This window comes from Hordeum vulgare, chromosome 2H, assembly GCF_904849725.1.
Source record: "Hordeum vulgare subsp. vulgare chromosome 2H, MorexV3_pseudomolecules_assembly, whole genome shotgun sequence".
Classification (NCBI taxonomy): Eukaryota; Viridiplantae; Streptophyta; class Magnoliopsida; order Poales; family Poaceae; genus Hordeum; species Hordeum vulgare.
Genome location: NC_058519.1, coordinates 9,693,502 through 9,717,849, shown reverse-complemented (window position 1 = coordinate 9,717,849; position 24,348 = coordinate 9,693,502). Strand labels below are relative to the sequence as shown.

General features: G+C 47.9%; 2 protein-coding genes across 2 annotated transcripts; both read right to left on the bottom strand.

The window, feature by feature from the left end:
* Positions 1-6,474: 6,474 nt before the first annotated feature.
* LOC123424377 (cytochrome P450 99A2-like) lies at positions 6,475-8,393 on the bottom strand. The gene is made up of 2 exons (XM_045107979.1): positions 7,457-8,393; positions 6,475-7,377 (listed from the first exon to the last, which is right to left on the bottom strand). The coding sequence occupies exons 1-2, from the start codon at positions 8,342-8,344 to the stop codon at positions 6,757-6,759; spliced, it is 1,509 nt and encodes a 502-aa protein (XP_044963914.1). The 5' UTR covers positions 8,345-8,393; the 3' UTR covers positions 6,475-6,756.
* Positions 8,394-20,059: 11,666 nt separating this feature from the next.
* Positions 20,060-21,860, bottom strand: LOC123424378 (cytochrome P450 99A2-like). The gene is made up of 2 exons (XM_045107980.1): positions 20,948-21,860; positions 20,060-20,868 (listed from the first exon to the last, which is right to left on the bottom strand). Exons 1-2 carry the CDS (start codon positions 21,827-21,829, stop codon positions 20,248-20,250), a joined length of 1,503 nt encoding a protein of 500 aa, XP_044963915.1. The 5' UTR covers positions 21,830-21,860; the 3' UTR covers positions 20,060-20,247.
* Positions 21,861-24,348: the final 2,488 nt, after the last annotated feature.

Sequence of the window (24,348 nt, the reverse complement as noted above, 5' to 3'; positions counted from 1 at the left end):
TAAAATACATGAATCAACCTAAAGCCATCTCATTGTGAAACACTGTTGCCATACGTACAAGCTTGATGGTCTGCCCTGACCATCCGCCAACACACATCATGTAATCCGGTGGCCTCACCCAGCCGCTCGCCAGCTAGCCGGAAGCATCAAACAGTCTAGCAGACCCTCAGCATGCGTCAAATACGCACACAATATTGTGTCACCATCCCATCTGTATGAATGATAATTTCATGGACTTTGCCATATCTTTCTGTCGTCGAGGCTACCACGATGCCAGACAGCACCACCCTCCCATGCACGCACAACAATACGTATCCAACATTGAGATCCCATTGCGCCACGCCGCATTGACACGATGTAGTCATTGTTAAGGATGCAACACCGTTCCACCTCTTGACTTCTCCATCTAGCATCTGCTTCAAAATGATGCCCCCACAAGGCACAATGATAACGAAATGGCCATTGTTGTCCGATTCGGGAGACCTAGATCTAGGGTCCCCCGTAACAACCTGAACGTGGTGACATAACCTGCAACGACAACGTCTTGACAAAGAAACGATGCAACGTCATCGTCTGCCATGACCGAAGTCGGGATAATTTTCACTAGAAATCGCGCCACACTAGATCTTGCCATTGTCTAGATCCATCTGCAGCCTGACCATGTAGACGTATAGTGACGCCGGAGACTGATAGAGGGCCTCCAGCCGCCTGACACCAGAAAAATTTGCCGTGTATTTTTTCTGTCCTTCTTTGATCTTGTATCTGAGTCTCCTCACGTGTTGGAACACGAGGTGGAGAAAGCAAGGAAATAGAAAGGAAAATGATGGAGACAGACAAGAGAAGAAGAGGTACTGACTTGGTCAAAAGAGGAGGCAAGATGATACGTGGACTTGGAATAGTCTTAGAGGTTCATTTCCAAAAGAAAAGAGAAAATATAAGAGAATAGCCTTAGAGGAAAGTGCATATTATAATGAAATCTCAAACTCGCTCTTAATTCAATGATGTTCGGTAGAATATGTTGTGCAACCACGTAGTACTCGATTCTCCTAGTCAAATATGGGGGTTTTAGAAGAAAAGAAAAAGAGGTGACAGGATCACATTGAACGAACCAGCTCTTCCCAGCTCGGATCAGATCGCCTCCGCCTCCGCCCGCGCCCTTGGTCGAGAGCTCCGTCACGCAGCCTCCCGCCCGGCCGCCCGCCCCCGTCAGGAACTCCTTCGGATCGGCACCAGAGGCTCGGCTCCAGAGTCAAGCGCTCATCTTGGTGATACGCACCAATTTGGAGACATGCACCGCGTCGCCACCGGACCCCCTCTCCGCCCCCTCCCGCTTTGCCGCTGCTGGAGGGGACGCCGGCGAAGCCACGCGCGCCCCGGGGATGGCGGCGGCGGGGCCCCTCGCGTCGGCCCTCGAGCTCTGACGGCGGCGCCCTGCGTCGGCGGTTGCGAGATCCGGTGTGATCTCGCTAATCGGCGGCGACGGAGGGCGGATCCGGGGCTCCATGGCCGGATCTGGCGAGACACTCGGCCCTGGTGGTAGGGAGCGACAGCCGAGCGCGGCTGCGCTAGTCGGCTGGGCACGAGCAGTGTCCAGGGCGCGCGGTGTAGTGGCCTTGGCTGGGGGTCGTGATGGTGCGTGGCGGCCATGCTCAGCGGTTGGTGGCGGTGGATATCCAGCGTAGCTCCGGGAGAAATCCTTGCTCCGGTCTTCATCGGAGCCGCGACGGCGACGCCCGCGGGTGCCGCTATCTTTCTTGGAAGTGTCGTTGTGGAGGTGTGCTGTTCCCCTTCGTCGGCTGCTGCCCGCACCGCCACCTACGCCTCCCAGGTCCTGATCTGTGGGTCTCTCTCCTGCGGATTCTTGGCGGTGCCGGCGTGGTTGCTGGGGCCCTTCCTACGGGTGAAGCCGGTGGAGGAGATTCGGATTGGGGGAAACCCCTTGGTTGGCCCAGGTCGGCCGCGCCGACGACGACGCTCAAGGGCGCCGTTATTCTTTTTGGAGACGTCGGTATACATCTGGTCCTCTGCTCCCCTTCCTTGCCTCTCGGGTGAAAACCATAACTCTGGTGGGCGGCGGCGGTGTCCTTGGCGTTGTGACCTTCCTGAAGGCGTCGCCTTGAGGGCTGAGTGGTGGTGGGCACTGTGTGGGTCCTGAACGGTTGCTGGTGGTGGGCACTGCTTTGGGGGAAACCCTAGGATCTGGTCTTCCAGATCGGACGATGGCGGTACTGCGGTGCCGTTTCTCTCTTGGGAGCATCGTTTGTGGAGCAGCGCTGGCAGACTGAGGCAGGAGGTGGAGCGGCTTCGTCTTGCACGGAATTTTGGTGGAGCTGTCAAGTCATGTCTGGCCGACAGGTGCTACGCTGAGTCATGCCTGGTTGGCAGGTGCTACGCACGACAGATCTCCCAGAGTCTTTGCATCTGGACGGATGAGCGCAGGGCGGTGGCGCCGTTGGGCGCCGTGGTGGCGTCGACGGATGATTGGACTGGCAAGGATGATGCGGATCTCTTTCCTAAAGATGGGTCAGTGGTTCGAGGATGACGGCGGTTGGTAAAACGTGTGCGTGAGGGTGTGCGTTTTAGGTGTGCTGCATCGGGTGTTGTTCCCGTTACGTTATGTGGATGGATTAGAAACAACACCGGTCTTAGATATGTGGAGTGAGAGCACTCCACATTATCGAGTATGTAGGTGTGAGTGGTGACTTTGGATGGATTGATGTATATTCTTGCTAGACCTTTATGGAATAATTAATAAGATGGTTGCATGCATCGATTGATGCAGAGGCCGGGGGTTTAACCTCCTTCTTAAAAAAAAGAAAAAAAGTACCGCAGGTGTGTTTCGAACATGTGTATGTGACACGCAATTTTGGGAGGTCTTTGCTTCTAACCATGAGAAGGACAAAGTAACGTTCTCCGTGAGACAGTGAGGGTGCAGGCCACATGATATAGTGTAGTAGTACATCAAGGCACATGTCGACGACTATAGTATGCTCAGGTGTATTCCACTTGTGCACCTAACATGTCTAACCTGTTAGCTGAGATAAGTCAACCTGAACTAACATGTGTAACTAACATGTCTTGTGGAAACTAGTGACTGAAGTTCCAATGCACTTGTTTTTCACTTGTGTAACTAACATGTCTGACCTACTAGCTGAGATAAGTCAAGATATGGAAACTAGTGACTTAAGGGCATCTCCAAGGTGGATCCATAAACCTCCCGCAACTGTTCAGACCGTGCGGTCCGGACTGTGCAAGTCATCCAATGCGGTCTTGTATCGGATAGCGGCACGGTCCGGGCCACGATTTTCTTCGCAAACCGAAGATAACCATTGGGAAGGGGGGTTGCGGGAGTCCGGACCGCTACTTCTCCCAATTCTGACTTCTCTATCCCATCAAAAAAAACATCCGCTCTTCCCGCGCTTTCAATCCCACGCGTCATGCTGCATTCATGCCGCCCCACAGCATGTCGCGGCCGTCATTGAAGTCATAATTAGACCAGATGGGAAGGACACGTAGACTGACGCGACCTCTCGAGCCTCGCCGCTTCAGTGCGGACGTCGCATCCCAAGAATCCAACTCCGATAGCAGCCTCACATTGAAGCGGCATGACCGCCCCACCGCCTGGCCTGGCCCCTGCTATTTAAGACACGCTCCGGCACCGTCCAGAGCACCGCACCGTCCTCCTCCGCCTCCCCGTGCCTTTCCTTCTCTACATCCTCTACGAGTCAAGCGAGCGGCAATGTCGAAGTCATAGTTCTCCGGGCGGGCAGGCGGCTTCCATGGGAGCTCGTTGTCTGGCGAATGGCGGAGCCGCCGCCTCGGTCACCTGGGCCATCGACATCCACGACGGCGGGATCCTCCAGCAAATACAAGATAATCATCTCTTCCGGGGACGAGGAGGAGCAGCTGCAGCAGCGGCCACATCTGTTGTAGGAGGCGGCTGTGACAGACGAAGAATTCATCCATCAAATGAAGATCATGACAGAGCATTTGCTTCGTCAGATGGGACCGGCGCCAACATCACCGAAACAAATGAAGGACGAGCCACCGTCCCCGCCGCGGGTCCGCATCAAGAACGAGTCGGCATCCCCGATCCGGCAGGACAATGACGAGCCCCCGTCCCAGTCGCGCAACCGCGGCCTCCACGTTGGCGGCTACTTGAAGTAGGGGCTCATGTCCCCGCCGCGCAACCGCAGCTTCCACTTCGGCGCCCACGTGAAGCAGAAGCTCGCATGCCCCAGTGCCTCCACCGCGTGAAGCCTGGGTCAGCGTCGCCATCGCACAGCCGCTACATACGGATCGACGGGAGATCATCACCACATCGACGCCATCGCCCCCAGGATGTGCCGCCCGCGATCGCCAATGCGTCTGTTCTCCACCACCTGGGAGGCGGAGGCTTCGGCGGTCCCTCCGGCTCTCGGGCCATGGTGTCCGAGTCCGAGCTCGAGGCACGACAGCAGGCAAGGTACGATCGGTGCAATATCAGATGCCGCTCTGTGTTTGCCAAGATAAGTGAGGAGTGGTCGCTTAGCAACTGCTTCGCCAATCTGACAGTGGGCAAGGCCGCCGCCAAGGCTCTGAAGGCCACGTCGCCAATGGTCGCGGTGGCACTCCACACGGTGGGACGGCAATCAGCCACCAGACAAGGCTATCGCGGCCTTCCGACGTCGTTCCGTTGTTGGAGGGACCACAATGACACAGACGAAGACGGCGGTGCGGTAGCACAGGGCAGCCACACGTACGAGGTGGTCATCCGATATAAGGTAAGATTTTGTTTTTCAGTTTTTTAGTTAAACGGTCAAAATATCAACTTTTTATGTAAAGTATATCCGAACTTGAATGAAATCCACCCGTGTTTGATTGAATTTTATGAGGTTGGTTCGAATTGTTGGACGGATGTATGCGGCTAGCGTTGGATGTCGTCCTCCCGCAAACATGTCCGTGGACTGATCCCCCGCCCGCAGACGACAATCCGCAGACTGGTGCAAAAAAATTATTATATATTACCGTTGGAAATGCCCTAAGTTCCAATCCACTTGTTTTTTCAGTTTTTGGGTACATCATTTTTCTAGTTTTCATTTTGCCCTTAACAAAATGATCCGACTTTTTTGGCAACTTGTTTACACATTCCACGTTTTTTTGTGTGCAGTTACATATAACACGTTCATAAAAATAGGCTACATATAACTTACAAAGTTCCGTACTGAACGGGCAAAAAAAGTTTTTAAAATGAAAAGCTCCTATGGATTATCTTATCTCTCAGATTTTATTTCATTTTTGAGAGAAAGATTAGCTCTCAGATTGATAGCAAAAATAAAGATTTCTGAAGTCCTCAGCAACATAATTACGTTTCGTGCTTATTTCAAGAAATACAAAATAAGAAGACCAGTATTCATCGAGCCGCAAACTGTTGCAATATGTCGCAAAGTATAAGAAGTTTTGGCTGTTAACTGAGCCTACTAAATCGTCATATATTTAGATATAGAGGTATTGCACACCTAAGTGATTTTTTTTTGTAAACCCAATGATTAGTATTTAGGTGTACAATATTTAGGAAATCACATTTAGATGTGGTTTAGCAAAATCATACATTGATTACATATTCTTAAAGCTACCACACATTAATACATATCATTTTAAAAAATTCCACACCGAATAAATCCCATATATTCGAACATTTTGAATATGTTTATTTCTGCAGGATCATGTATATTCCAAATCGATCTACCGAAATGGTGCCAATTTTTACATGGACCAGAAAAACAAAAAATGGTTGGCAGGAGTGAACTATCAACTCCTGCAACGGTCTTTCCCGAGCTCAACGGAATGCCTCAACGCCGGCTACCACCGGACCGTATTTGCGGCCCTGCGAACTGCCGCCGCCGCTAGCTGGCGAGTTTGTTGCTGCTGTTGCGGCCTGGCTAGCTAGCTGGCGCCGCTGCCATGGGATCAGTGTAGATGGCGTCTTCTTGCTGTGAGGTCCAACGTCGGCCCTCTGTCCATCATGACGATGACGAGATCCTCGAGGTGGAAGCGGTCGAGGCGGACACAATTGTAATTTAGGTGGCGTTTTTAGGGATGTTTATGCAATTTCACCAGAACCAGGAAATCCATTTATGGGATATATTCTGCTAGAACAAAAGTCTTACTATAAAATTAGAAAAAATGTTTAATGATATCATGTACATCAATTTTTACGGGACGGGTATACCGGAATCGGCTAGAGATGCTCTTAGAGAAAGTAAATTACGATTGCCATATGATGGGTACGTGTGCTTGTCGCCTTATCCTTGTTGGTTTTGGAGTTCAAGATCAGGTCGGTCGACTAAGTGGGTCTGGTCCTATATATAGATGGACGTGTACGTAAGTTTTTTACTAACACAAACAGAAAGATGAGAAACAAAAGAGAGAAAAAAAGAGTATCGATCCACGAACGAGTTTCAACAAAACCAACATAAATAGAATTACCTCCCATGGTGCATACGTAGTTTTATTACTAAGTACAAATATGTTGCCGCCTTTTCCATGGGGGCATAGAGAGGTCGTCAACTTAAATTTACAAATACAACACCATAATGATTGTTTTTTTTATGAATAGAAAAGGAAAAGTACAACACATAGATATACCTCCGTCTCAAAATATCTGTACCAAATTTGCTTAGATACAGATGTATCTAACATTAGAATATATTGTTAGATACATCCGTATAGACAAATGTAAGAGAAGTAATTCAGGACAGAATGAGTATTCTTTATCTAGCAAGCACCCTTATACGGGGTGGCCACTAGATGCAGCTGGTTCTTCCTCCTCGCGGTTAGCCCCAGGCTTGTTTCCATGTCGAGTTCGTCAGGCCGTGTTCCTGCAGGGAGGCTCCAATCGAAGTAGTAGAGGAGTCGTGCCACGATGAGATCAAGCGTGGCTAGCCCAAATGTATCGCCCGGACACTTCCTCCTCCCAGTGCCGAATGGCAAGTACTCAAACCTTGAGGCCTTGTAGGTTGCCGTGCCATCCTCAAACCTCTCCGGCATGAACTCCTCTGCGTTTTCCCAGTACTCCGGGCTTCTCGCCATCGCCCACGCATTGACCAAGACCCTGGTGCCCTCCTTGATCTCAAATCCGCCAACATCGCAGGTTTCCCGGCAGAGATGAGGGACAAGCAACGGCACCACAGGGTTTAACCTCATGGTCTCCTTGATCATCATTTTGATGTAGTGCAGATCATCTATGTGTTTTTCATGGTCTAGTGGACTCTTGTTGTCAAAGGTACGACGCACTTCAGCCTGCGCCTTGGCCATGACCTTTGGGTTCCTCATGAGCTCGGACATGACCCATTCGGCCACTGCCGACGTGGTCTCTGTCCCTGCCGTGAACATATCCTGAAGTTGCATGAACAAAAATAAAAATTAAGTTACCCTCGCAGGAAAAAGAATATCTAGATCTTTTCTAGTACCATACCGATATGATCGCCTTGATGTTTGTCATGTCGATGGGGAATTCAAGATTGCCCTCATCCATGATCCGAAGCATAACTCCGAGAAGGTGGTCGCCTTGCTGCCCCTCGCTGCGCTCATCAGCGATGATCTTGTCCAAGATGTCATCCAGCTGCCGACGCGCACGCCACAGGCGGCCTCTCAGCCCGGTGAGGGAGTCGACGAACGACAGCGACGGGATGAGGTCCCCGACGCTGGATCCGCCGGAGACCTCGATCGCCAGGGCGGCCACGGCCATGAACCGGTCCTGCAGCTCGCCGTCGCACACCTGGCCGAACGTGGCCTTGGCGGTGATAGTGTTGGCGCAGGAAATGAGCAGCCTGCTGAGGTTCAACGGCACGCCGCCCCGACCGGCGGCGCGGACGTTCTCGACGAGGGACATGGTCTCGCTGTCTCTGAAGGGCGCGAACTGACGCACCTTGCGTTCGCTGAGAAGCTCCACGGTGCAGAGCTTGCGCGCCGTCCGCCAGTACGGGCCGTAGGGCGCGAGGGCGACGTCGCGGCCCCCGTAGCAGAAGACCTCCGAGACGAGGATGTTGGGCCGCGACGCGAAGGTGAGATCCTTATCGCGGAGGACCTCTTGCGCCGCCGCCGGCGAGGAGACGACGACGGTGTCCATCTGGCCGAACCGGAGGTACATGACCGGGCCGTGCTTCTTGGCCAGGTCCCGGAGGGCGACCTGCGGCTGCGACGTGAGGACGTGGTGGAGGCTTCCGATCAAGGGGAGACGCCATGGGCCTGGAGGGCGCCTCTGGTTTTTGGGTTTGCGGGTCAGTACCGACGCAAGGATGACAAGTGAGGCTAGAGTGAGGAACACGAGGGTGGCTGCACCTGCGCTCGGCTCCATCACCATCAGGCAGTTTTGCTTCAAGCAAAAAGTTGAAATGCCTTTTAGTGTGGGATGAGATGAGACTCGCCAACTCTTTCTCTATAGTATATATATAGGCGCCATATCCTTTCAGTGTGCCATAAAATTGGACAACTCGAACACATCCCTGCACATCATTTTTTTCAGTCAAAACTCCATAAGCTGGATATTATACAATTGAATAAATAAACAAATAGAGTAACACTTGAGCATACTTAGTCATGGACATGTTCCTTGACTATGCACTCTCATGGCAAGACGTCAAGTTACTGTGGTAGGAGCATGTCCAACGGCAGCGCTGAAAAAACAACGTCTATTGCCCGTACACAGCCGCTTTGAGCCCGGGGTGTAGAAAATGCGCGCGCGGTAAAAACGATTCAACGCACGGGGCGAAACGGCTTGCGATGCCCTTGCGTGCATTTTGCTCCGCAACCGCCGTCCTCGCCACCCCATTTGCTCCGGCGAGCCGATGGCGCTTCCCCGGCCTATGCCCGTGCCACTTGTGTTTCCTCCTTCTCCCTCTAATCCCCGCCGCCCCTCGCGCGCCCCATTCCACAGACGTAGAGCGCTGGGCCGTCCAATATCGCTCGGTGTCCACAAGGTGTTCGACAAAACGCTTGCAAGGTATGCTTTGTTTCAACTTGACATTTTTTAAATGAATTTGGTGCATGTTTTTTGTAGTTTCGTACGCCTCGCGTCGCCTCCCCTCGGGCGACGCCAGGGGCCCCGAAACCCTTTCCTCCAGAGCGTTTCCCTCCTTCCCCGGCCGCCGCTGCCGCCGGCAAGGGCCGCGGTGGCGGCGGGCCCTGCGCCTTAGAGACAGGGCGGGTGGTAGCCGCGGAGCCCCAGTGAGGAGGAGGGACTGTCGCGCGCGGGGAAGACGGGGGCGGCAGTCAGGGCGGCGGACCTGATGCGCGGCGGCGTTCGTGGCCCCATGGTCGACCATGGTCGGGTTGGATGGCGGCGGTGAGGCGCTTCATCCAGCGAGGGCGGCAGCTGCACGCAAGGGCAGTCATCGAGGGCTGCGAATCTGGCGTGTCCTGCCCAGATCCGTCACGGCTTGACCTTCATCGGCCGATGGCGCTAGGAGGATCGGTGTGGGGCGGCTGGAGGCCCCCTGCCGGCATGCCGATGGCGGTCTTCGTCTACACGACGAGCCTCCCTCGATTCCATCCAGCCACGAGATCGGGGGGACGCGACTTCCGGTGAAAACCGCGCCGACCTCGGTCATGGCAGACGATGGTGGCGTCTAGGACGTCGTTACTAGCCCACGGCATCGTTGTTGCAGGTCGTGGCACCCCACTCGTGATGCTTCGAGGGAAATCTTAGATCTGGATCTACCGGTCGGACGATGATGGCATCTTCGATGTCGTTTCCCTCCTGAGGGCATCGTTTTGGAGTACGTGCTGGGTGGACGGGACAAAAGGAGGAGCGGTGTTTGATCTACCGTGAGCCCTACGGTGGAGCCCGGCGGCATGGTGCTGCGGTGGTTCGTCAAGACGCACGTGTAGATGGATATGTGCAGGATGGTGGCGCTGTCTGGCACCATGGTGGCGTCGACGACAGACCTCGCAAGGATGATGCGTCTGTTCTAGCTCTGGAGATGGAACGATGGAAGATGGTGGAGGCAGTCTCTGTGCGCTGGACCGGTATGGGATCCAGTCCTAGTGGTGGCTGGGCTGGAGCATCCGACTATAGATGTTAGGATTTGGTGCGATATCTGTTTGGTATTTGGCCGGATATTTAGCACACCTTCATCAAGGAATAGGAGTAGCAACATGTGTTGCCTAGATGGTGGCTTTAGGCTAACTGATGTATTACTTGGTATGGTCTCTGTGAATTAATTGATAAAATGGTTGTATGCATCGTCCAGATACAGAGGCCGGGGGTATATCCTCCTTTTCTAAAAAAATGTTTTTTGTAGTTTTTATTATGGACGAGTTTAAATTCAATATTGTAGATGAGTTCGTCATATGATTATTTCAAAGAAGGATTTGATATTGAAGAGGAGGAGGACCTTGCAATGATCCTAGCTATGCACATCAATAAAAAACCGAAGCATGGTGGTTCGGTTATGGGTCGGCAGAAAATTTGGAGGGATAAGATCGATGCCTATAACAAATTGATGTGGCACTATTTTGTGGATAATCCCGTGTACCCCGAGTCGTACTTCCGACGCCGGTTTAGTATGAGCACCGAGTTGTTCAGGCGCATTACACAGAAACTGGCGAGCCATGATCGTTTTTTCAGCACAGGAGGAATGCCGCCAGAGAACTCGGGCATAGCACCTTTCAAAAGGTGACAGTCTCTCAAGTGACTTGGATTTGACATGCTTTTTATGGAATGCCTGGATCTTTGAATGACATCAACGTTGTTAATCGGCCATCACTCATGAATAAGATTGCAAATGGTGAACTGTCATCGATGGAGTTTGTAGCAAACGGCCATACATACAACTATGGGTACTATCTTGTGGATGCCATCGACCCAAAGTGGCAAACATTTGTGAAGCCGTTGAAAAAACCAGAAGGTAAGAAAAATCTATATTTCCACAATGCTCAGGCGGCTCAGAAAGATGTGGAGAGAGCTTTTGGAATTTTGCAAGCCAAATTTGCTATTGTGAGAGGACCCGCTAGATTTTGGGATCAAAAGATGCTTTGGTGCATCATGCACACTTGTGTGATCGTGCATAACATGATCATCGAGAATGAGCGTGACTAAGATTTAGACTACTCTCAGTATCAGCTCTTGGAACATCCCGTGCGAGTGCGTCGTCGGGCTGCGAGGGTGGTCCGATTTGTTGCATCCTATCGTGTCATTCGACGTGCCAAAACGCATGATGATCTTCAGAAGGATCTAATCGAGGAGTGGTGGACATAGAATGGTCAACGAAATGAGAGTGATGATTTGTATGTTTTATTGGTGTAGTGTCGAACTATTTATTTTTGACTATTGTGAAAAATCAAACTTTTTGTTGTTGATTATTTTTTATTTGTTTGATCTTCTAAAACTCGTTTGTAGTCTCGTATGTTATTTGTGTTGGGCGCATACTATGCATTTTGCAGCGTTTGCTGGAGGGGCAGGCGCGCGCAATTTTTTACGGCGAACGCTGGAGCCAGGCACTCTGGCGCGTTATATTTTACTATTTCAACGCTATAAATTGCTTTTAGCATCAGGAGGTTGAACGCCTGTTGTAGATGCTTTAATATATGTATCCATCTGTTTTCTTGTCTTCTTGGTGGACAAGTCATAGAAATGGACAACTCGAACATTGACTGATCAGCATCACCCTTGCACTTCATTTTCAAGTATGGTCGCCCTCAGCACATGGTCCATAAGTTAATTACAGAATTGAAGAAATGTATACACATAAGCATACTTTGTCATGGACATGTGCTTTGACTGTGCGCCCCTCATGTTTTGACTCTCAGAGGTGGTTAGTCTCGACAATGATGCGGCAGATTAGAACCACGGATACAAGGTCCAGCGGCTAGCGGCGGTGATGTTCCTCTGGTGCTCCGGTGGTTGGAGCCTGAGGCGGAGGGGGTATTCGTCGGCATTCCTCACCAAATAAGCTCGCGGAAGTCCTAGATCTGGAGCTCAACTTCTCTCTTCTCTGCTTCTTCTTGTGCTGTCGTGGAGGTGGACGGAAGAAAAAGGGCTGGAGGGGATCAAGCAGCAGACGAACTGTCTTTGTTCGTCCTTGAAGCCCTATCTCTTCAGCACATGTGAGAGCATCTCCAACACCTGTTCAAAAAGTACTCCACGCGTTAAAAGATTTGTTTTTTCGGCGTCTGATAGCTTCAACAAAAGCTGTAAATTATACGCGCTAAAAAAATTTAAATACGCGCTGAAAAACGTAATCCCCCGCACTATATTTGGTGCGCCGGCTTGCGCGCGCAGCAAATTCTGGGCTGCTACAGGTGACACCGCTGAATTTGGCTGGATTGAACGCCGCACTAACGCGCGTTTCTTGAAGATGCTCCGGTCCCCGCGTTCTAAAAATGCTACAGTGGATTGTTAAAAAAAATTATTGGTCATGAAATTTTACGCTACAGTTGAAGATGCTCTGAGAAAGTTTCGATCTCAACTCTTTGCGATCTTCAACGTCGAGTTGCTTTATCTGCTGGCCGAAGGGCAACAATTCAGAGCTCCGGCAATCTTCCAGGCCGGCTCCTCTCTTTCCTCCCGGTCATTGAGCCAAAACAGAGGCTGTTTATTGGTGCTTCAACCTAGCATCTGGTGTTTCATCAGTGGTGCTGTAGCCATTCTTCCGCCCCAAATGGTCTATGTCCCCGGCGGTGGTTGAATTGGGCCCGGATCTAAGCAGGCGACAAGGACAAGATTGCTTTTGAGTTTCGTCTTCTGGGGTCCTATTTCCAAAGGTTTTTGAACTAGGTGATAGTTTTAACTTTCTATTGGGTCCTTTAGTAAAATATTGCATGCTTATCTATTATAAATCTGTGCCCTTCGGGGCCCTTCATAGTTAAAAAACAAAAGTTAACAATGTGGTACTGGTGGGTGGCGGCGGTGACCTTGAGCCATGATGTTCCTTTTTTAAGAAACACAGTACATACACACATGCTCGCAATACGTATATATATTCATTCCTATAGACACATGCATACACATTGTATCGTTATGAGACTAATTATAATGGAGAATAACATAGAGTAGTAACATATATATGTTATTAGTTTAAGTTACTATCTTTATAGTGGATAGTAACATAGGGGTAGTAACTTTGAGTCTTCCCTTTATTAGCCTATAGACTCATCTTGCCTTGGTATGCACTATGTTACTCCTATTATGAGTAACTTGCTAAGTTACTCAATTTTTCTCTCTTCTCATTAATTAGTTGTCACATTATATTTTTTGCTTAGGTGACATCTATGTTAGTAGTTTACTACCTATGTTACTTTCATTATGGGTAGTCTGAAAACATCCGAAAGAGTGAGCTTTCGTCCCGCTTTATAGATAAAGCAACAAACCATAGTACACAGTCGAATGATACAATATGGTGGGGAGGTCCCCTTATAAAGCAGACCAAAGAAATGCAACATAAGCCTAGAGCAAGCCTAACACCTCCCCGAAGCCCGAACAAAGACCCCTGAGCTCACTGGCAACACCCTCGGGAGGGTCAGGATGCGAGGCGTCGTCGCTACTGTGTCTGAGAACAAACAAAGGTTTTCACCGCGAGCCATGGTACACGATGGGGGTTCACGATACCGTCTTCAAGAAGCAAGTGGCACCTACAGGCGTCGTCGGCGCCAGCGCGAGAAACATGCAGCTTTCACTCGGACACTTGCCTGCACCACCAAGAGGAGTCCCGACTGCCACCTCGACAAGGGGCAACTTGCCCACCTCCCGATCTGGGCACTGCCATAGCAGGCCAAGGCCTCCCGCCACTCCATCCCTAGTCGCCCACACGAGAGATGAAGCCACCACCGCCACCACGGGACCTGCTGGAAAGCCAACTGTGAAGCCCGCCATCCGAGGCCGCTGCCGCGGCATCCATGCCCCTAGGCACCACCAATCATCCACATCACAACCGCCCGACCACAATAGTAGGCGTGAAAGGGACCACCTTTCACTCCTAGCCTGGCATCAGCCATTAATTTTGGGTAGGTACCTCCACTGTAGGAAGCGCCCACACCTGTGTCCCCAGTCGGTCCCGCACTACAAGAAATAAGGTCAATTATGACTCCCTATGTTGGTCATTGATTCGTCATTGTTGTCATTTATTGACCTTTTTTGACCAAATTTACAACGTCAACAGTTGGCCGTCAAGAATGAACAAACATGGCCTTTCTAAAATTTTGGTCGTAGGTCTCTATCGACCAAAATTTTGGTTTGGTCATTACCCATTTGTGTGAGCCACGTAGGATCTGACGTGGCAAGTTGACGTGGCATTGTTAGTGACCAAATGGAATCATCATGAATTTCAGATCCATGTCCATCAATCTAGCCTACATGGGCCTGGCCCAATACCTATTTTACTATTGAATATGTCTGATTTGTTTGGGTTGAAGCATTTTTTGCTAGAAGCACGCATACCTCAAGATAGGCCCATTAAAAATAAATACAACAAAATAAAATATTGCAAATAAAATATATATTTCATTCCAATTGCATATCAAATCAAATACAATACATCATCCACTGACTCCAGGCATTAAGGTTTAATGACTAACAAGGGCACATCAAAATAATTTTACATGTACACAACAGAATACTTCTACAAGTGCAAGTGCACAGAAAAAGAATCAAACAAGTACACAATCGCACATAAAGAATGTTCCACAAAGATTGGATGAAAACCGCTGGCCACCACCAAGCATGCTCGAGCACATAAAGAGTGGACCGTAGGGAAACAACCTAGTGACCACCGCTTGCCACACCAAGCATGCTCGAGCACCACTATGTTCGTGGTCATTGGCGTCGATCCGTATCACAACACGACAACGTCCGGAGAGCCAACTCAGACCAATGCCACAAACCGGCCATGTGCAACAAGGGCACAGCGCGAAGTAATCCCCCACGAACCAAGTCAGCCCCCCTACCTGCGCATCGCGAGACGTCGTCCACAACCACGATCCGCATCCGTGTCGCCTGCCTGAGCCACCAGCCACCCGGATCACATTGCCGCCTAGCCAAGTAACCATGTCGCCTCAAACCTTCCAGGTAACGCCGAACATGACCCGCGCCCCTGCCAGCGTCAGATCCAACTAGGCCTAGCTAGATCTCACCGAGAGATGGCACGCGCGCCGCCACCTAGGACGTCGAGTAGAGGGGAGCTCGGACCCAGCAACCACCCGCGGCCCACCCCTCGAGCGAATGCATGAAGCCGAGCCGCGCGAGTTGACAGCCAGATCGGAACGGGCCGATCCAGCACAGGACACGGGCACTGCCCTGTCGCCCACAGCCCCTCCGCGCCACTGCCGGCACCCAACGCTTCCGCCTCCAGCTGCAGCCGCCGCACCGCCATGCCCTGTGCCCGCGCAACGCCGCCGCCCGAAGCCGTCTACCCGTGCCGTCCGACCCCAAGCGGCTGGGGGAAAACAGCCCCGCCACCGTCGATTCTGGTCGTGCTTCGCCCGTCAGCACGTCGAGGCGGCGATCAGGGGAGGAGGGAAGCAAAGGGGAGGCCTGGGTCGGTGGATAGGGTTTCCCCCCTCCCCTGGTGCTCGCGGGAGCGTCGCTGGAGGGGAGAGGGGGAGGGGGAGGACAACTCATAGTCTGAAAAAGTACTCGCTCCGATCACTTTTACTTTGCGTCTACTTTTTTCTTATTTTTCCCGAATTGCTCTGCGAGTTCCACTTTTGTCGCACCACTTTACTAATACACCCCTCATCATCTACGTTTCCCCGCGGTGTTGGCTTCACAGCAGGCGAGCACGTGGTGGCCGCGGTGCCGGCGCAGGAGGCTAGCACACAGGGCCGGCGAGGTCTATGCTGGCAGCTCGCCGCGGCGGCAGGCTTCCTAGAACTCCGCTCCCATCATCGCGACCTCACTGTTTATCGCCCATAGTGCATAGTCCTCTCGATCCAGCCGGGGGAATTGCGGCACCCCATCATCGACATCGGTGCTCCCGCTCCTGCTCCCGCCACAATGATCTCCTTATCCGGGTTCGACATGATCTTTCGATTGCTTTCTAAAAATCATGTCAATAAATCAAGCTGTAGATACCAATTATTGGCGCAGACCCGTACGTCGAGTACTTTCCAGCGTACTTTATATGACGCAATTCCGATAACTTGTGCTTTCGGCCGTCGAGATACATGTGTATGTTTAAGGAGCAAGGTGGCAGACAAGCAGGTGGATGGATTCTTGCTTAGCAGGTTAACTTTGTACGTCTACGTACGTGCAGTCTTCATATGGCCGGAAAAGCACTCGGCTGGCTCGACGACTCCTTGTGTGCTTTCGATGGAAAATAATCGTCTACGAGAAACGTATGTGTCATACGGGATATGTTGCCAGCAGTGGACACCGACGGCGAACTGCTGGACGAGCGAGATCGGGCACCCACCTCTGTCGGGCTGCCCTGCTCCACCGACGTGGAGGATCTAGCTACGGCGGCTCCCACGGTCGGATCTGGCCACAACGACCACCGGAGTGGCAAGGTCTGGCCCTCTCTCCATCAGATCGGATGGTGGAAGGTAGCTCCGTGCCTTGGACAAATGGCGGAGGGAGTCCGAGACCCACCTAGGTCAGGTGTGTGTGGCCGCGCGTCCCGATGTACATGGCTGCTGGGGGAGGGGGTGATGAGAGCATGGTTAATAGTACAGCCAGCTGCTGGCTATATGATGTTGACACGTCATCTATAGCCAAGCTTATAGCCCGCAAGTATAATAGGTCGATGTAAATGAATACTACTTTATTGATACAAGGCCCACCATCCCCTCTCACAAAGTGTCTAGGAGCACGTGTTACAGCCGGCTGTTAGTTTGTAGCCCCCTTCTCTTCTCTGTCCTCTTCTCTCTCTTCCAACTCATCACAAATATATTATTTTAAGTCTTACACCCCGCCTACGTCATCCTATTGTACTTGCTCTGAGGCCGCGGTATCCGGCTGGTCCATAGGTGGTTACAGCGGCACATGGAGGAAGGGGATTGGATTTTGCTTTCGCGTCGGAAAACCGGTGGGTGGTGGGATCGAGACAAAAACAAAACCGGACCGAAAAAACGATGGCAGAAGAGACGAAATCTTTACCTTTACCTCTCTCCCTAATAATAAAGCACCTATTGCTTCTGTCGTCCTTCATTAGAATTACGCTTAAAGTTGATAAAAATAAAAATTACCCACTAATGCCACCCGTAAGTATAAAAACGATTTATTTTTCGGATTTCAAAAATCGTGACCCTGTGTTATGTTCTTAAAGGACTGATATATTGAAAGACAAGTAACAGAAGACCAGTGCGTTGGTAAGAGCTACAATCCTCCATGCCAGAGAACAGGGTTCAATTCTTGGTTCTCACCACATTTTCTCAACCTTTTTACCACTTTTATGCATGGGCCGGCCCATGTGTAGCTCAGGGCACCTGTTTAGTAGTATTTTTTCTTTACTTTCTTATTCCTGTTTTGGTTTTTTCTTCTCTAAATTAATTACAGATTTCAAAAGAACAAAAAATTTAAAAGTTGCCAATTTGAAAAAAGTAGGAAAATGATAAACTGTTTGTGTATTTAAAAAATATTCAGCAAGTCAAAAATGTTCATGAGTTCAAAAATTGCTCACAAATTATAAAACAAATCACGATTTCAAATAAATTGTCATGAAATAAAAAATGTTCAGGAATTTGGAAAACATGTCTATCAACTTTTAGAAAATGTTTGCAAAAATTAAAACACATATATTAATAATGAACAAAACTAATTGTCGCTTACATAAATGTTTTATTAGGAAACTTCTAGAGGTCGTTTTATGATTTTATTTAGTCCCTCGTGTCGTATAAAAAAAGGTTTCTGTGTTTTGCAGTTTGCTCAGCCACAAAATATATTTTTGTGACGCCTTAACAAATCAAGCCGCGATGAGCGTCATATTTTTAGTTTTTGAAATTACATTTTAAAGTGCCTTATCTCATCATGACATCATTCGAATATACTTTGTGAAATAACATTTCAAAAATCCTTATGCCATTGTTGCATTGGTTCATACTTTTTATATCTATCACGCCTGCATAACCTGATAGTTTTTCTTCCGTTACAACGCACGGTCATTTTTGCTATACCTACTAATAAAGGAAATAGATATTCTTAGTCCGTCATATGCTATTTTATAGAAAACCCCTTGATGTTTTTGGCATTAAACCGCAGTACATATTAAATATTTTTTTAAATACTCATATCTTTTAAACCATAACTCTAAATTTAACATCTTATATATGGATTTTGATTAGAAAAATATGTAGAATCTGAATATGATTTTATTTTATCGGTTAACAATATTAAAAATATTATTTAGGATGCAATATTAATCAATAATGCATTACCCGTCTTTCTTTCATACTGGTACTAATTTGGATTGTGCATGAACATCTTAATAAAATCAGGATTAGGGATGAAATTAAAGATCACTTGTCCGTTTCTTTGACGGTATTGAATCTACATGCAAGCCCTATTAAAATAGAAGATCTGTGAAATCTTGAACTACGTTTTTGTAGGCTAAGATCATCTTTGTTTGGGTCATAGCTACAAATACTCAAATTATAGATCTTTTTTGTAAATTTAAAATATGCGATATTTTTTCCCGTGCAACGCACGGGCCCTTTTGCTAGTATTAATAAAGCACCTATTACTTCTGTGATACGTCATGGAAATTGTCCCTGAAGTTTGCATAAATTACCCACCATGCCACCGGTAAGTAATAGAAAACGTTTCACAAACCGAAAAATCTCATACTGGGCCGGCCCATGTCAAAACCTCCTATATTACGCTCTGCACCCTGGGAGAATATCCACCACACCGTATGGCCCGGCCCTTGCACAGGCCCAATTTTTTAGTTCCATTTATTTATTTCTCTTCAGTTCCATTTTATTTTTCTATTTTAAATAATTTAGAACTTCAAATAACATTTAAACTTTTAATAAATTTAAAATTTTAAATCAACATATTTCAAAAAATAAAATGTTTGTGACTTCAAAAACTGCTCGGAGTTTTTGTAAAAAATGCTAGCATATACAATAAAATGTTTGCAAGTTTCAAAAAATGTTTGTAAAATAAGAAAAGTCCATGATTTCAAATCAAACTCCATGTATTAAAAATTATTTAAAGCATTTAAGAAAATGCTTTTAATTCAAAATATGCTAATGCATTTAAACAATGTCCTAAAATTTGAAAAATAGCTAATGCCTGTTTTGATAATTTCTTTTTTATTTACATTTTTCGGTTCCATTTTTGTTTACTTATAATTTAAATAATTTAGAATTACAAAAGCATTTGCATATTAAAAAATAGGAATTTTGAATTAAAATGTTCACGAAAACATAAAATGTTTGTGGATTCAAAAAAGGCGCCGGATTTTTATAATTTTTTTTGCAAATTCCCAAACAATGTCCTGAATTTAATAAATATATTACTGACTTATGAAAATGTTTGTTTATTCAGAAAAACTTCATGCGTTTCAAAAATGTTTGTGAATTTAAAGTAAAATCTTCCAACATCAAAAATTATGTTCGTCTTTTTTAGAATTGGTCGCCAATTCAAAAGACAATATTTAAACCCGTTTGTAATATAAAACATATTCACGATTTTTCGTAAATATTTTTAAATTGTAAAAAATGTTCTCGATTTTAAAATTGTTCTCATATTTGTAAAATTGTTCATGAAAGGTCTAATGTATGTAGTTAAACATTAATGCTTCTAAGTCTTTGTGAAAATACACCCGTGTGATTTTTGAAGATATAAATGTTGGATGGATCGGATTATTATTGTATGTTTTCTAAAAGACATTCTTGAAATTAAGAATAATTCTTTGAGTTACCAAGATTTTTGACAACAATGATCTTTTCTTTTGAAAATGTAAAGATTGCTTCAACTTGTGAATAGATTTAAAAGAAGAAACATTTTCTTGCATTTGTGCACAAAATTTTAAAATCAAGCGATGATGTGTGAATATAATGTGATCATCATCATTGAAGATTATGTTTTTTTTTCTTTGCTTGCAACGCACGGACCATTTTGCTAGTAAAACCTGAAGCGGAAGCTACCAAGTCCCCTTTTAGGAGTAGAGATTACTAGTACAAATGTGTTACCGCAGGCCTTGTCCATGCGCATGCATAGAGAGCTCGTCAACTTAGTTTTACAAATACAACTCCACGGTGATTACTTCTCACAAAAAAACCTCCATAGTGATTATTTGTTGAGTGTACAGAAAATAAGATAGTATTTATCTAGCAAGCACCCTTATAAGGGGTCGCCACTAGGTGCAGCTGGTTCTTCCTCCTCGCGGTTAGCCCCACGCTTGTTTCCATGTCAAATTCATCTACCCGTGTTTCGACAGGGAGGCTCCAATCGAAGTAGTAGAGGAGTCGTGCCACCACGAGCTCCAGCGTGACCAACCCAAAGGTATCGCCGGGGCACTTCCTTCTCCCAGTGCCGAACGGCAGGTACTCGAACCGCGAACCCTTGTAGGTGGTCGTGCCATCCTTGAACCTCTCCGGCCTGAACTCCTCCGCGTCTTTCCAATACTCGGGGCTTCTCGCCATCGCCCACGCATTGACCAAGACCCTGGTGCCCTCCTTGATCTCAAATCCGCCAACATCGCAGGTTTCCCGACAGAGATGAGGGACAAGCAACGGCACCACAGGGTTTAACCTCATGGTCTCCTTGATCACCATTTTGGTGTAGGACAGATCATCTATGTGTTTTTCATGGTCTACTGGGCTCTTGTTGTCCAAGGTACGCCGAACTTCAGCCTGCGCCTTGGCCATCACCTTCGGGTTCCTCATGAGCTCGGACATGACCCATTCGACCACTGCCGACGTCGTCTCCGTCCCTGCCATGAACATAGTCTGAAGGGGCATGAACAATAATGAAAAATGTTTTACCCTCGCAGGAAAAAGAATATGTAGATCTTTTCTAGCACCGTACCGATATGATCGCCTTGATGTTTGTCATGTCGATGGGGAATTCAAGATTGCCCTCATCCATGATCCTAAGCATAACTCCGAGAAGGTGGTCGCCTTGCTGCCCCTCGCTGCGCTCATTGGCGATGATCTTGTCCAAGATGGCATCCAGCTGCCGGCGCGCACGCCACAGGCGGCTTCTCAGCCCGGTGAGGGAGTCGACGAACCATAGCGACGGGACCAGATCCCCAACGCAAGATCCGCCGGCGGCCTTGATCGCCAGGTCGGTCACGGCGATGAACTGATCCTGCAGCTCGCCGTCACACACCTGGCCGAATGTCGCCTTGGCGGTGATAGTGTTGGTGCATGAAATGACCAGCCTGCTTAGGTTGAACGGCACGTCGCCCCGACTGGCGGCGCGGACGTTCTCGACGAGGGACATGGTCTCGCTGTCTCTGAAGGGCGCGAACTGCCGCACCTTCCGTTCGCTGAGCAGCTCCACAGTGCAGAGCTTGCGCGTCATGCGCCAGTACGGGCCGTAGGGCGCGAGGGCGACGTCGCGGCCACCGTAGCCGAAGATCTCGGAGACGAGGATGTTAGGCCGCGACGCGAAGGCGAGGTCCTTGTCCTGGAGCACCTCCTGCGCCGCCGCCGGCGAGGAGATGACAACGGTGTCCATCTGGCCGAACCGGAGGTACATGACAGGGCCGTGCTTCTTGGCCAGGTCCCGGAGGGCGACCTGCGGCTGCGACGTGAGGACGTGGTGGAGGCTTCCGATCAAGGGGAGGCGCCATGGGCCTGGAGGCCGCCTATGGTTTTTCCGTTTGCGGCTTAGTACCGACGCAAGGACGACGAGTGAGGTGAGAGTAAGGAGCACGAGAGTGGCTGCACCTGTGCTCGGCTCCATCACCGTCAGGCAGTTTGCTTCAAGCAATAATTGAAATGCCTTTTAGTGTGGGATAAGACTCACGAACACTTTTTCTATATATAGGCGCCACATCCTTAGTGTGGCATAAAATTTGACAACTCGATCATTGCCTGTATAGATCAGCCTGCACATCAGTTTTCCAGTCAAAGCTCCATAAGTCAAATATTGCACAATTGAATACATAAATTAATAGAGTACAATTGACCATACGTAGTCAAGTTAGTGTGGTCATATGTTTCACAGCCACGGGGGCTCCCGTTAGGTCCACCAATCGGCCACCTTGTAGATGTATCCATCAGTTTTCTTGTCTTTTTCATGGACAGGTCATAAAAATCAACAACTCAAACCTTTCCTGATCAGCATGACCATGTCAATAAAAATTGACAAGTCACAAAAATTGACTATAATTTAGATATATCATTGAAGAAATAAATACACTTAAGCATACTTTGTCGTGGACATGTGCTTTGACTGTGCGCCCCTCGTGTTTTGACTTTCAGAGGTGGTCAGCCTCGAAAATGATCCGGCTGATTAGTTAACATAGTACTGGCGGCAGTGACCTTGAGCTCAATACGTATACACACTCATTCGCATAAATACATTCATGCACACCTTACTCTTATAAACACACCTAAAAGAATGAGCTAATGGTTCTTAAGATTGAAGAAGTACCATTTGACGTTTTGCTTTCGACCCAAACATCTTCTTTCATTGAACGGATATTCTATTGATCCATGGAACATAGACGTACCATTTATATATGAAAAATTTGTAATATAATTTTCTAATGTTACTCCCACAAGTTTGATTACCCCAGGATAGCAGGGCGCGATCATGCATGTCACTAGTAGAAAACAGGGCTATAGTCCCGGTTCGTTTGGGCCATTAGTCGGGGCTATATTACACCATCTCATCCATCGTGTTTGGTCGAGCATATTACAAAATGTAGACACGAGTTACATGCACATATGCATCTCTTTTACACTTTAACATTTCACTTCAACCGGGGGGCAATAGTATTCTCCCTTCAGATCTAGGACCTCTGCATCTAAGAATCCGGCAATTTCCTCTTGAATTACTCGTACGCGTTCATGTGATAGAAGACCGTCCCACAACCATTCGTTCTAATTTAAAGAAGGGGTCAATATATATCAATGAAACCGAACACAATTGATGGTAATAAAATAAAGTTATGAGTATTGTTTATCGTAATTAAATTTTTTTGAAGTCCCGGTTTTTGCCCGTCTCATGGGTCGTCTGTAGAATGAACTCGCAAACATAGTATCCACATAAATTGTTCCCCTGTTCCTGCCTCAAGCACTTTACGAGAACATAGTTTAATCAAAAACATAATCAAGCATGATAATGGTATTGAAACTAGAATAAAAAGATGCACGGATCTAGCTAGTAGTACTTACATCCATTTGTCTAAATGTAAGCTCTGGCTTCCAAACACCCCGACACTTGGCGGTGAACCGTTTCCAAGACCTGTCAAGAAAAGGAAATGAATAAATGAGTTCTATATTAATTACTTGCTATCAGGAAATGAATAAAAAGTTGTTGATATAGTGCCATAATGATTGAAATTACCTATGGAGGCATTCCTGCATGTTCGTCCAATCAGCGAGGGATTTGCGTTTCGGGTCCATGAATTTTACTAGTCCATCGTCAGGTACAATGATTACTAGTTATGCAATCTTCATATTTTTGTTGGTAGCTCGTTGGCTAACTCAGGCTTGACGAGAGGAGACCCGTGCCAATACCGGTATGCTACGTCAGTGAAATCCTGTATATGGTTTAATTACCGAACAATAGGCATGCCATGAGCCTTGGCCGCTTCTCCGTCCAGTGCAACAAACTTCGGATTGATATCAGCTGTTTCATCATACCTCTGTGTGGCGCTCTGCCTGATTACCACTGTAGCCAGACGGTCGCTTCGCATACCAGCCCAGGAAATCACTCTGGCATGCACATTTACAACAGGTATCGGGAACATAGGCATTTCTACTAATGAATATAAGAGTTTTACAAGATGAGCCACAAGGGTGATGGCAGCGGAAAAGCTCTATCTAAGGCAGCATGGTCTTGATGCAGTTCCAATCCACAGGGATCTGACTCGGTTACGCTCCTAGCCCGCGAACACTCTGTCTCCTCGCGTACGACGGATCCTTATGTGAACCTGGCCACGTTAAAAGCCGTTGAGTACTTTTGAATGTACTCGCAAGCAAACCAAAACTAACATATACACTGAGCAAAGCAGTCTATGGCATTCAAGCATGCATTTGTTATTAGAGCAATATTAATCATCATGACATAGCATACCTATCTAGCAAGGTTAATTATCAAGGTATAACAGGGTTATCTAGCAAGATAACTTCTAAAGTAAATGCGATAAGGTAAAGCATATTAGTTAAATGATTTGTACTCCGACTATTCTCATGATCCAGTGTGAATCTGATCCAATCCAACTCATGTGGTCATCGACCACTCATCTCATA

What these genes read in the sequence shown, in the direction of transcription:
- LOC123424377 (XM_045107979.1), bottom strand. Translation starts at nt 8,344, where the DNA reads ATGGTGATGGAGCCGAGCGCAGGTGCAGCCACCCTCGTGTTCCTCACT. An exon ending in ACATCAAGGCGATCATATCG is followed by an intron (nt 7,378 to 7,456) that starts GTATGGTACTAG and finishes ATGCAACTTCAG; the next exon opens with GATATGTTCACGGCAGGGAC.
- LOC123424378 (XM_045107980.1), bottom strand. Translation starts at nt 21,829, where the DNA reads ATGGAGCCGAGCACAGGTGCAGCCACTCTCGTGCTCCTTACTCTCACC. An exon ending in ACATCAAGGCGATCATATCG is followed by an intron (nt 20,869 to 20,947) that starts GTACGGTGCTAG and finishes ATGCCCCTTCAG; the next exon opens with ACTATGTTCATGGCAGGGAC.